At 46.9% G+C, this 12,258-nt stretch overlaps 1 protein-coding gene and 1 long non-coding RNA gene across 8 annotated transcripts in view; both read left to right on the forward strand.

The window, feature by feature from the left end:
- Positions 1-12,258, forward strand: part of clcn2b (chloride channel, voltage-sensitive 2b) — a 119,111-nt gene that overhangs the window by 83,903 nt on the left and 22,950 nt on the right. For 2 of the 7 annotated variants that reach the window (XM_060075545.1, XM_060075547.1), the window contains 6 exons: positions 499-632; positions 4,185-4,396; positions 6,565-6,676; positions 6,896-6,966; positions 7,305-7,382; positions 8,695-8,727. In XM_060075545.1, coding sequence (XP_059931528.1) covers positions 499-632; positions 4,185-4,396; positions 6,565-6,676; positions 6,896-6,966; positions 7,305-7,382; positions 8,695-8,727 — 640 coding nt within the window. The remainder of the gene's footprint in view (positions 1-498; positions 633-4,184; positions 4,397-6,564; positions 6,677-6,895; positions 6,967-7,304; positions 7,383-8,694; positions 8,728-12,258) is intronic. The other 5 variants (XM_060075546.1, XM_060075551.1, XM_060075549.1 and 2 more) reach the window with 3 other exon arrangements.
- On the forward strand, positions 8,734-10,733 carry LOC132474718 (uncharacterized). Its single transcript, XR_009529710.1, has 2 exons — positions 8,734-9,744; positions 9,975-10,733. It is a non-coding gene; the product is annotated as an uncharacterized LOC132474718 (long non-coding RNA).

Raw genomic sequence — 12,258 nt, forward strand, 5'->3', positions numbered from 1 at the left:
ATTAACGGGGGGACACATGCATATTAGGAACACAAGTCGATAAAGATAATGCATACAATACTGATAAGAAACAATGTTTATAATGTATTGCGTATATCATTAAATAGAACCACAGTTACTGCATATCATATGTTATATCATATAAGTTTTCTTTGCCAAAATGTATTTGAGGACTCAGTATTTTTGAAGTTGTGGAAGAAAACCTTATTCCACGTGTGAATCAAGCCATATTATTTGGCCATAAACTGAGCCATTTGAAGTTTGAAATTCATGTGCATCTGTCTCATTGGAGACTGCAGAGGTGCTGTCAAAATATCAACTCGTCAGATTCAAATGCGCTAATGGCTCTTAAAGGGGATGTGAGCTGGCACTTTCATTGGTTTATTGCACGTTACGCCCAAACCACACCTACGGGTAATAGGCTACTTCAGACCCACCCTTTTAAGGCCCCTTGTGTTCTACCTGTTGCACTCAGACGCTCCCTCTGTCCTCACCCAGGAAGTACAACATCCGCGTGGAGGACATCATGGTGAGGGACGTGAGGTACATCACCCTCAACTGCTGCTACCGGGACCTCCACAACGTCCTGCTCACCGGGAACCTCAAGACCCTCGCACTGGTGGAGTCTGCTGGTGAGAGACTAACACACACACGCACGCACACCCACGCACACGCACACGCGCGCGCGCACACACACACACACACACACACACACGCACACGCATACGCACACGCACACGCGCACGCGTCCACACACGCACCCCCGCGCTTTCTCATATATAAATGCATGCATAAGCAAACACAAACGAGCAAACACACACTCACACAAACGCACACAAACAAGCAAAAACCAACACAAACACACACACACAGCTCTCCAATAGCCTAGAGACGATATTCTCAAGGCTGATACTGAATTCAACCCAAGCATTAGTTAATGATGCATTTGGCGACTTAGTTATTCTGTTAAGAGTATAGAGTGGCAGCATCGCATCCACTTTTACTGGTGGACTGCTGTGTGCAGCAATTATTTCCCTATTCTAATCTAATTTTATATTTTGCTTTCCTATGTAAGGCTAGGTGTTGGTGTATGCAGTCTAGGGTTATCCTGCACTAAGATTAAGCATAGCCGACTGATGGACAAATCATATACGATATCATTTTATAAATGCAGCCCAATGATTGCTAATTTGTTGAAACTTTAGCGTGGTTTAAAAACTTTAAACACAGAAACACACACACATTTTTTTTGTAATGTTTGTCTACTCTAGAACGTGCTCTAGTCCAAAATGACAATGCCTGGATAGAGCCACTGCCATTACACAAAGGGGATATCAAACAAAGAATAAGGAAATTTAAGTACTTTTCTATTTTTTTTGGGGGGGGGGGGGGGGGATTTGCTACTGTTATTGACCGGAAATCACCAACATTCATATTTATTTTATTTTAATAATACAGAACATAACTTTAAAAAAAATAATTGCATACTATATTGCAATCGCAATATTGGTCAAAATAATCGCAATTCGATTATTTCCCCAAATCGTTCAGTCCCACTCAGCACCCCCGTCCTCCAATGGAACACTCCACTGTTACACTCTTTCTTTACACAGAGATTCGACTATTAAAGACAACGCTTTGACAAATACGAATAGTCAAAGATTCAAGGTCCCCCTAATCAACTCCATAAAATGTTTGTGGAAATGCTCCTGTACATGGGCCATCTACAGCTGGTGGTATATGGGCTTTCGTAAGGGGAAGGCATACGACTGCAAAAACAACCCCCAAACCAAAGAACCCCACTTTCCATGGCGATGGACGGTGTTCCTGTGCTCTGCCTTTGTCCTTTGTGTGGTTTGTGTTGTGTGTTTTTTGATTGTATTCCATTTAATCCATGGGTTGGCTGACGCAGTCTTCTCCACTGCTCCACTGAATGTCGATTTGATATTCCATGAGCGTCTCAATTATGCAATCATGCTGGAACAATTAGCTGCGGCATTTAACCAAACACAAAATTAGCACGTCCTATCACAAAGGCAATTACTTCAAACAAACACCCTCTTGCTGACACACGCACACACACACACACACACACACACACACACACACACACACACACACACACACACACACACACACACACACACACACACACAGTATGTAAATATACCAATTTGAATGTAAGCGGATGTAGTTGCAGTCATATGCATGTGCATACACATCCCCCCCACCTACACATACACACACATGATGTTCTGTCAACAACAATTTGTTGTTGTGGTTGTTGTGTAACTCACCTCAACATGTGGCTTCCCTAGTTGTCTGAACACCCACTTGTACATTTCTTCACCTCTTCAATCCTGCTGTACCTTCTGTCTGACCCTGCTGCTCCTCTACCTTTTACCCGCCTGGTGGTGCCCACCCCCTCCATGCTCCTCCACCTCCTCCTCCTCCTCCTCCTCCTCCTCCTCCTCCTCCTCCTCCTCTGGAGTCCATGATCATGCTGTAACGCAGGCACGGCGTTATGGGTGGGCCTGACAGACCTAGGACCACCCAATGTTCAACAGGCCCACCCAAAACTTTTCTTCAAAAATATAAAAATAAAGGTTAATATATTTTAATCATTATTATTAAAGCTTCTGAAATGCTTTATTTTTGCAATAGAGCAAACTTTGTTGATATTGATGCTTGATCCGATTTGCGTTAGGGGGCTGTTATCTTGGGTGAAATCGCGGTATAGTATTAATTATTATCTCGTAGTAGCCCCTAGGCTACATTTGAATGCATCTTCTTTGTATAATAAGCCAAGCTCAGTCTGTTGCTAATGATGTCGAAATATTTTTGAAAACTTAAAACAATTAAACAGCCTCATGTTATACGAGCATAACTGAACTATGTGGGAAATATTAGATTTCTGACCACTTTTGCATCTCTTTAAATCTTTAGAGTGACGCGCTAAAGCACAGCCAGATATGGTGCGTAATGGAAATTCCAAAGCGCTCTTCTTAGGTCAGAACCAAGAGACGTTTTTATACTCCCGGACCCTACACACACTGGCGGTTTCTTTTTGATGTAATTTCGATCAGACGCTCTGCTGTTCTCTCCAGTTCTAACTGGAGAGACGGTGAAATCCGCGAGCTGCTGACCATCATGGGAGAGAAGGTGATGCAGTCACATTTAACAAAGACGTCGAAAGATGGTGCATCTACGAGAAAGACGCAGAAGAACGTTCCTTGCGTGCCAAGCCGCGACCGAACCGGCATGGCAGTGTAAAAAGGCCTGAGGAGAGATCGCGGATAGGTCCGGCCTATGCACTGAAACTTTTTACAATGCAACAAAATATTGAAAGAACATCAAGCTATTCAAATCTCTACATGCACGGATAATATAACTGTATATTAGTCAGTCATTTGTATTAGGTTAAACAGGGATTTGATAACGTTTTTAATTTAAGGACCACCAACAATTGGTGGTAACGTGTGTCCTCTCCTCCTTCTCCAGAGTCCATGATCCTCCTGTAACGTGTGTCTCCTCCTCCTCCCCCTCCTCAGAGTCCATGATCCTCCTGTAACGTGTGTCTCCTCCTCCTCCCCCTCCTCAGAGTCCATGATCCTCCTGTAACGTGTGTCTCCTCCTCCTCCTCCCCCTGCTCAGAGTCCATGATCCTCCTGTAACATGTGTCTCCTCCTCCTCCTCCTCAGAGTCCATGATCCTCCTGTAACGTGTGTCTCCTCCTCCTCCTCCCCCTCCTCAGAGTCCATGATCCTCCTGTAACGTGTGTCTCCTCCTCCTCCTCCCCCTCCTCAGAGTCCATGATCCTCCTGTAACGTGTGTCTCCTCCTCCTCCTCCCCCTCCTCAGAGTCCATGATCCTCCTGTAACGTGTGTCTCCTCCTCCTCCTCCCCCTCCTCAGAGTCCATGATCCTCCTGTAACATGTGTCTCCTCCTCCTCCTCCCCCTCCTCAGAGTCCATGATCCTCCTGTAACGTGTGTCCTCTCCTCGTCCTCCTCAGGGTCCATGGTCCTCCTGTAACGCGTGTCTCCTCCTCCTCCCCCTCCTCCTCCCCCTCCTCCTCAGAGTCCATGGTCCTCCTGTAACGCGTGTCTCCTCCTCCTCCCCCTCCTCCTCAGAGTCCATGATCCTCCTGTAACGCGTGTCTCCTCCTCCTCCCCCTCCTCCTCAGAGTCCATGATCCTGCTGGGCTCCATCGAGCGGGCTCAGCTGCAGGCTCTCCTCTCCCAGCAGCTGGGCCGCGCGCGCCGCATGGAGTACATCCGGGAGAACGCCATGGCCTTCAAGAAGTGCATGTCTGACCCCGAGTCCCCGCCCCCTCCGCCCCCCGTGGAGGACACCAACAGCCAGCAGCGCCACTCAACCCAGGAGGTCCGCTTCCAGGTAAGGCCTACGCTCTGCTCCGGGATATCCTAATCGACAGCCGAGTGGACAACGTGGATCATATGAGCGGCTGCAGTAGCTCAGTTGGTAGAGCGGGTTGACTGGTAACCGGAAGGTTGCTTGTTGGATCCCCGGCTCCTCCTAGATGAGTGTCGAGGTACCCTGAGCAACACAACTCACCTTTACTGCTCCTGACGAGCTGGCTGTCTGGTTGACTCTGCCATCTTTGTGTGAATGTGCGAATAAGTGCTGATAAGACATCTCACCCATTCCTTAAACTAAAATAAATGAAAAAGGAATGCATCTTAGGGATGACAGTTTCGGTTAATTTTGCTTTTTCGATTAACACCCATTAACCGGTAACTAACCGACTAAAATGATGTAAAATACAAGAAAGTGTCGCTTTCCTTTTAGTTCGACACTCCATTGACTCAATGAGCTTTGGCGCCGCATTTCGAAGGGCTGTCCATTTAGAGGTGCTGACATTTTAATGTTTTGTCTTGTAAATGTCTCGCCTTTTATTTTATTTCCTGTTGTCTTAACTGAAGTTTATTGCCGCATTTTGATCAGGTCATCGTTGAAGGGGTGAAGCAATAATGACCAGCGTTCTATACATTATCCCTTACGTGTACGTTGCAAATACACGGCGGTGTCTTACTTCAGGGCGAGCTTTCATTTTTGGTCCCGCGCCGCACTATTTTGCGTCGGTTCCCGCGGGAGTGCAGACCTCTACTCTCTATGTCGTTGTTTTGCGGTGCTAGCAGCAGCAGCACTAGGGCTATAGGGATTGCAGCAGTGTCACATTAATACCTTATAGTAAGTAGTAAGTGGTGCTTTGCATTACCCCCGCCCCGCTGCTTGATGTCGTGTTGGTAGTAAAAAAAATTGTGGAGGTAGTAAAAAAGGTAGTAAATGGTAGTAAATTCATCTCTATGATTCCTGCATATACCCTGGGCTGCCTCCCAGGCTCATAGTCTAAAACATGGGAAACAATCTGGTTCTCCTTACTGAGGGAGGAAAATGTTATACAAATCTTACTGTGACTACGGGAAAGGGAGGGGGGGCTGTAAGTGGCTGGAGAAATCAAATTTTGGAAAGAGCATAAAGGGAAAAGATAATCTATTTTGGAGATGGATTTTGAATGACTTTTTACAGTGCAGGAGACAGGAACGTATAAGTCATTTCCCTGGGCCTCTGTGCATGTGGGTATTAAAGATGGTGCTCTCAAAGGTGTCTGCCAAAGAAAGAAAATAACTCACTCGCCCGCCTTGCTGTTTACAGAGGAACAGTGGACAGGTTCCATCAGTTACGCACCACCAATAGGTGTGTGTGTGTGAGTCTGTGTGTGTGTGTGTGTGTGTGTGTGTGTGTGTGTGTGTGTGTGTGTGTGTGTGTGTGTGTGTGTGTGTGTGTGTGTGTGTGTGTTTTTGTGAGTGCGTGTGTGTGCGTGTGCATGTGTGCGTGCGACAGATGGCAAGCTTGGACCAAAATGTTTTGAGTGTGTGTGTGTTTTTGTGAGTGAGTGTGTGTGTGTGTGTGTGTGTGTGTGTGTGTGTGTGTGTGTGTGTGTGTGTGTGTGTGTGTGTGTGTGTGTGTGTGTGTGTGTGTGTGTGTGCGTGTGCGTACGTGTGTGCATGCGTGCGTGCGACAGATGGCAAGCTTGGACCAAAATGTTGCATTGATGCTTGACCCGATTTGCGTTAAAAATGACCAACCTGCTTCTATGACCACAGTATCAAGTGGAACATTAGGGATGTTATACGTGTTGATAAATCATTTTTACAAGGATGACGTCTGCTGGCGGGATAAACTCCTGCAGATTAAGGGACCACCACCCCTATGCTGGAGGTATAAACTACGCAGATAAAGGAACCACCACCCCTCTGCTGGAGGAATAAACTACTGCAGAATAAGGAACCACCACCCAGACCACAACAAATTTGGCTTGTCAATGGAGAAGAGATAGCCTTTGAGACATATTGCGGACAACCATGCTGTGTGTGTTTTTGTGTTTGTGTGTTTGAATTACTGTAGGTTGACCATACTGTGTGTGTGTGTGTGTGTGTGTGTGTGTGTGTGTGTGTGTGTGTGTGTGTGTGTGTGTGTGTGTGTGTGTGTGTGTGTGTGTGTGTGTGTGTGTGTGTCTGTGTGTGTGTGTATGTGTTTAGATCACCACTGAGGAGTCCACTTTGAGTCCCACCCGACCCACCCCCCAGAAACCCCTCAAACCTGCCCTGAAGAGACCATCAGTCGTAGACCGCCCCCCCGAGATCCTCACCGGTAAGACACTCTCACACACACACACACACACACACACACACACACACACACACACACACACACACACACACACACACACACACACACACAATTAAAACTTAATTTGTGATACTATCACAGTAGACACAATGATAGTTTAATCTAATGTCTTTCTCCTCTCTCTCTCTCTCTCTCTCTCTCTCTCTCTGTCTCTGTCTCTGTCTCTGTCTCTGTCTTTAGCAAATAATGATAACTCGGGCATTGCTTTAAAGAACCTGTTTTGTGCCAACCCTGATGCAGAAGCCTTGGAGGTGAGCACACACAACCACACACACACACACACACACACACACACACACACACACACACACACACACACACACACACACACACACACACACACACACACACACACACAAGGGAGGGAGCACACACACTGTCAATTTGTACACAGGTTCTGTTGCACCTTTTCAGACATACACACAGACAGAAACACACATGCACACAGAGTGTGTCTTTCTCTCTGATAACAGGTCTCTGAGGAGTGGATGCAGCGCAGTACTGACTAGTTGCAGTACTAACTAATCCTAGTGGTCACTATATGTATTGCCCTGTGTAACGCTGTGCTTGTCTCCCTGCGGGGGTACAGTCCAACAACAACAACATGGAACCGCCCACCTCCCCTGAACACAGGAGGCCCCCCAAACGGGTCCGGATATCCGTAGTGGTAAGACCGATCAGCCTGATCGGGTACCCCCCCAAATCAATAAACGGACCACCCAATGTCTGCCATCTTCATCCACACCCCTCAGGCCCACCCTGACGCCGATGGCCTGTGATCAGGGCGAAGCCCACACCATCGTGCCCAAATGCGCTGAGCGACCTCCTCCCCGTGCCCCACTAGGGGTCGCCGACCACTGAGACCAGATGAGGACCCCCTCCGGGGTAAACAAGGGGATAAGGGGGATTCAAGGAGGATCTGACCACAGATATAACAAAACATTCCCTCTTTTGAAACTAAACCAAGGGGATCAATTATACCACCGACCTCTAAAGGTCACCCCTCTGAGCTGGAGGCACAAGGTCGTGAAGTGGTCTCAATCAGGTCCTCCTTAAGGTAAACAGTCCAGTGGTCTGTGGGGAGGAAGCGGTTCAACCTTGACATACTGTCTGTGCTGTCCATCATCAGCGCCATCTGAAGCGTCCAATCAGTGACCTTTAAACCACCACGCGTGCTGAGATCAGGGTCAGATATCACACCAGGCTTTTTGAAATGCATGTAAGAAAGCAAATTCTCATCATGAACCAAAACACAAAATGTAATATCATATGTAAATCAAAAAGAGATTATTTGCATGGTCAATCAGACGAGCTGAATAACGAGTACATCTGGTTATGGGTAAGGGCTAACGAGTTGGACGTCTAGTAATGGGTAAGGACTAACGAGTTTGACGTCTGATAATGGGTAAGGACTAACGAGTTTGACGTCTGGTAATGGGTAAGGACTAACGAGTTGGACGTCTGGTAATGGGTAAGGGCTAACAAGTTGGATGTCTGGTAATGGGTAAGGGATTGGATTTGAAGCCAAACTATGATGCAGGGGAGCACAGAGGTATTGTTTAATTTGTGATTAGCAACGCGTGGCATTCCAAAACGGGTACTGGGCCTAATGACTCCACCCTGATGGTGGAGGAGCAGGAGGAAGAACCAATATGCTGCATGTACTCTTAAACAAATCAAGGTTTCCAAAGGCAAACCATTTCAGATTGTTCCCTTGAAAAATACTCAAAAAAATTAATAATCCAATCCAATAAGGCTGCTATCATAAAGGCATGCGAGTGATGAGAAAAACAATATCTTTCTATGTGATGTAGTATCTATTGATTTGCAGCTCCAACGATCATGATGAATCGCTTTAGACCGTGTGATCTGTGCTGAAGCAACATCTGTGGTTCTGAGCTTGGCCTGATCTTCACGTAATGATTTCTTTGTCATGTAACGACTTGTTTTGTCTCAACCTGTGTGGTTTCATTCCCCAGGAGCCCCCGCCCCACTTAAAGACTTACTTCTGGGTGAGCATACTGTCGCACCGCTTCAACCACACCTTTCATAGAGTCAGGGACCGTGAAGACATCCCCCTGAACGCTACAGGAGGGAGATTCTAGATCAACGCATCCATATGGCGTGACGCACACCCCCCTCATTCCCTGTACTGAGGCCCCTCCCAACGGACGCTCTGAATGACCCTATGAGGTACAACATGACCTCTGAGGCCTCTCCCTGTAGACGTAGCGCTCGCCTGGAGCAGCCCGCTCGTGCCAAAACACAACATCGGCCACGCCGGCGGCCAGCTGGCGCCCCTCGTCTGCTCTGCGGAGCACCAGGCCCCACTGATCTGACACCAGTGGAGTGGTTCCCCTGAGGGAGACAGGAGGAAGGAGCAGCAGTAGCTCAGGAGGTAGAGCGGGTTGACTGGCAGCCTGAAGGTTGCTAGATTGATCCCCGGCTCCTCTTAACTGTGTTAGTGTCGAGGTGTCCCTGAGTAAGACGCCTCACCCTGACTGCTCCTGACAAGATGGCTGTCGCGCTGTGTGGCTGACTCCGTCGTCGGTGTGTGAACGAATGGTTGTAAGTCGTTTTGGATAAAAGCGTCGAATTCCCCTAAATGTAAATGATACACGTCCACCGGTTGGATTGGAACACACACTGGGCGACTCAACCCCTAACATAAGCACATCCTGATGTTTGTGATCCTTCTCTGTTGAAATGATCTTGTGGGGCGTACAGGCGAAAGCCTCCAGCAGCTGGCTATTATCTGCTTAAGAGACTTCATGGGCCCTAACTTACATCCAGCGCAATTGACTTTCTACACTGACGCATGTGTCGTTGCTAGTTTGCAACTGGCCAGAGTGTTCTTTTCCCTCCGCCGCCACTCGTCAATAAATTAGGGAATGATCTTGCTCCCAAAGGGGCGGTTCGGCGAAAAGAGGAGGCGTGTTCTGGCGCAAACGTTCCCTGGAGCTACTTTGCAGTTTCAGAAAACGGTTCCGCCACAAACCAGGAAATACCTGGTTTAAAGTCAGTGGCACGTTGTTCAGATGCTATTTTAAGGGCGCATGCATGATGTTGCTTGTGCACCTCGCGCATACACTTTGCTTCTCTCATCTACCTAGCCACACATTCTTGGTAAATTATTTGGGAAAGAACAGCTGACACAGCGGTAATAAGTTGTACTTTTAAATCAATGCATCTGCAAACACCGTACAACAAACACATATTTTCTAGACACAGACATCGTGTACAAGCCCATAACTTTTAGGATTGATGAGTATTTGATCATGAGAAAACATTGTTTTACCGCGAGTGAGTGTTAAAAATAATGAATGAATGCGGGTGCGCGTGTGTGTATGTGTAAAATAATGAATGAATGCGGGCGCGCGTGTTTGCGTCCATCTGTTTAAACACACGCAAACTAAACACGTAACGCATAATGCAGTCCATGGCAATGTATATTAACGGGGGGACCCATGCATATTAGGAACACAAGTCAATAACGATAATGCATACAATACTGGTAAGAAATTATGTTTGTTAATGTATTGCATATATCATTAAATAGAACCACAGTTAACACATATCATATGTGTGTTCAGTTTTCTTCACCGAAATGTATTTGAGGACTCAGTATTTCTGAAGTTGTGGAAGAAAATGCTATTCCATGTGTGAATTAGGCCATATTATTTGGCCATAAACTGAGCCATTTGAAGTTTCAAATTCATGTGGTCATGCATCTGTCTCATTGGAGACTGCAAACGCGCATAAAAAATTATCAACTCGTCAGATTAAAATGCGCTCATGGCTCTTAAAGGGGATGGGAGATGGCACTCTCATTGGTTTATTGCACTTCACGCCCAAACCACACCTACGGGTAATAGGCTACTTCAGACCAACCCTTTTTAGATTTGCGCCGGGCGCAAGATTCATTTATCCGCCAGTAAAATAGCAACATCGCCATTAAACCGCCCACAAAGATACATGCGTTTGGCACTTCTCACTTGCGTTTCAGACCGTTAAAATAGGGCCCTATGAGTTTCTGTGTGTGTTTATGTTACCTGGTCAACGTGGAGGCAGATGGTGGTGCATGTGACCTCTGTCCTCCTGGTTAAGTACTCTATCTCTCTCTCTCTGTCTTTCTCTCTTTCTCTGTCTCTTTGTCTCTCTCTGTCTTTGTCTCTCTCCGTCTCTCTCCATCCCTCTGTCTCCTGCGCTCCTTGTCATGATGAGTTATGGTGAACCCTTGACATATGCACATCCCCACACACTGCAGAGGAGCTGGTGTTCCAACACTGTGATCCCCATCTGGCATGAGAGATTAATACTTCCTCTTATTTTAAGTATTATGCCCTTTAAAAAACAAAAGGGAATTATTAATACAAGGCCCTTCTCTGTGTTTGGGTTAGTGGTTGTTTAGCCCAGTGTGTGTTTGTGTTAGCGCGGGCCCTGAACAAGGGGCCAGTGACCCTGTGTTTCTCTCAGCCTCCCCTTTGCTAAATTTAATTGAGGGTAGTTTCGGTCCAGAGCATCGCCGGCTCGGCAGAAAACCAGCAGCAGAGAGGATGAGGAGAGGTCAGAGAGCTGACAGGTTGTGGACCAGGAACAGGGTGCCAGAGAATTGAGATATATGTTTTGCATTTGCGATATGCTGGACTATGTGAGGAGGGGAGGGAGAGGGAGAGGCCTTTGTTTTGGACTGAATCATGTATCCATGTTTTCTCATGCGATGATCGTCACCATAGTAGTATTTCCCAGTGTCAGTGTAACTGAAATATCATGTAGCGTGAACAGGAGTAAATGGTATGTTTTGGCCAGTCTGCGCCAACCAGTTTGTGAGTGTTCAACAACGTCAAGAAGCCTGTTAATGTATTCTTTGACAACACGACCCAGGGACACAGGCGGCGAGGCGCGTGGACGTGTGGCAATCTTTCTGGGCAGCGCTGGACTGCGCCGGCCGAGAAAAAGTTGGCCTGGCTCGTAACACCCCCACCTTCCTAGACCTCTGTGATCTCATCGTGCTCATCTCATAGTGCTGATCTTATACTGGTGATCTCATAGAGTTGATCTCATAATGGTGATCTCATACTGTTTGAATTACACTATGAGAGTGGGTTGGAACAGTGGGTTTAATATGTGAGGGGTAATGTATAGAACGCCGGTCCTTATCTGGAAAATAAGCCCTAACAACAGGACCCCGTCGCTAAGCGGAGGTGTCTTGCTTCGTCCTGGGAGAGGCTGTGTGAGGGCGAGGCTCACTTTGTGAGTCTTTACAATTTATTTGTTACCATTCGTAGTCTGGATCAGCAGAGATATCGTTTGCCAATGACGCTGGGGTTGATAAGTTACCGGACAACTTGTGGAGTGCTACGAAAGACAAGAATCAGAGGCAAAAAATACACTTTCCTTGACAGCGGTCAATTATGCTTAGCAACGGCCAATTATGTAAGGGATAATGTATAGAACGCCGGTCATTATCAGGAAACCGACGCGCAGCGGAGGGTCTTGCTTCGCCCTGAAGGGGCTTATTTTCGATAATGACCGGCAACGTT

The sequence above is a fragment of the Gadus macrocephalus genome, chromosome 16 (assembly GCF_031168955.1).
Source record: "Gadus macrocephalus chromosome 16, ASM3116895v1".
Classification (NCBI taxonomy): Eukaryota; Metazoa; Chordata; class Actinopteri; order Gadiformes; family Gadidae; genus Gadus; species Gadus macrocephalus.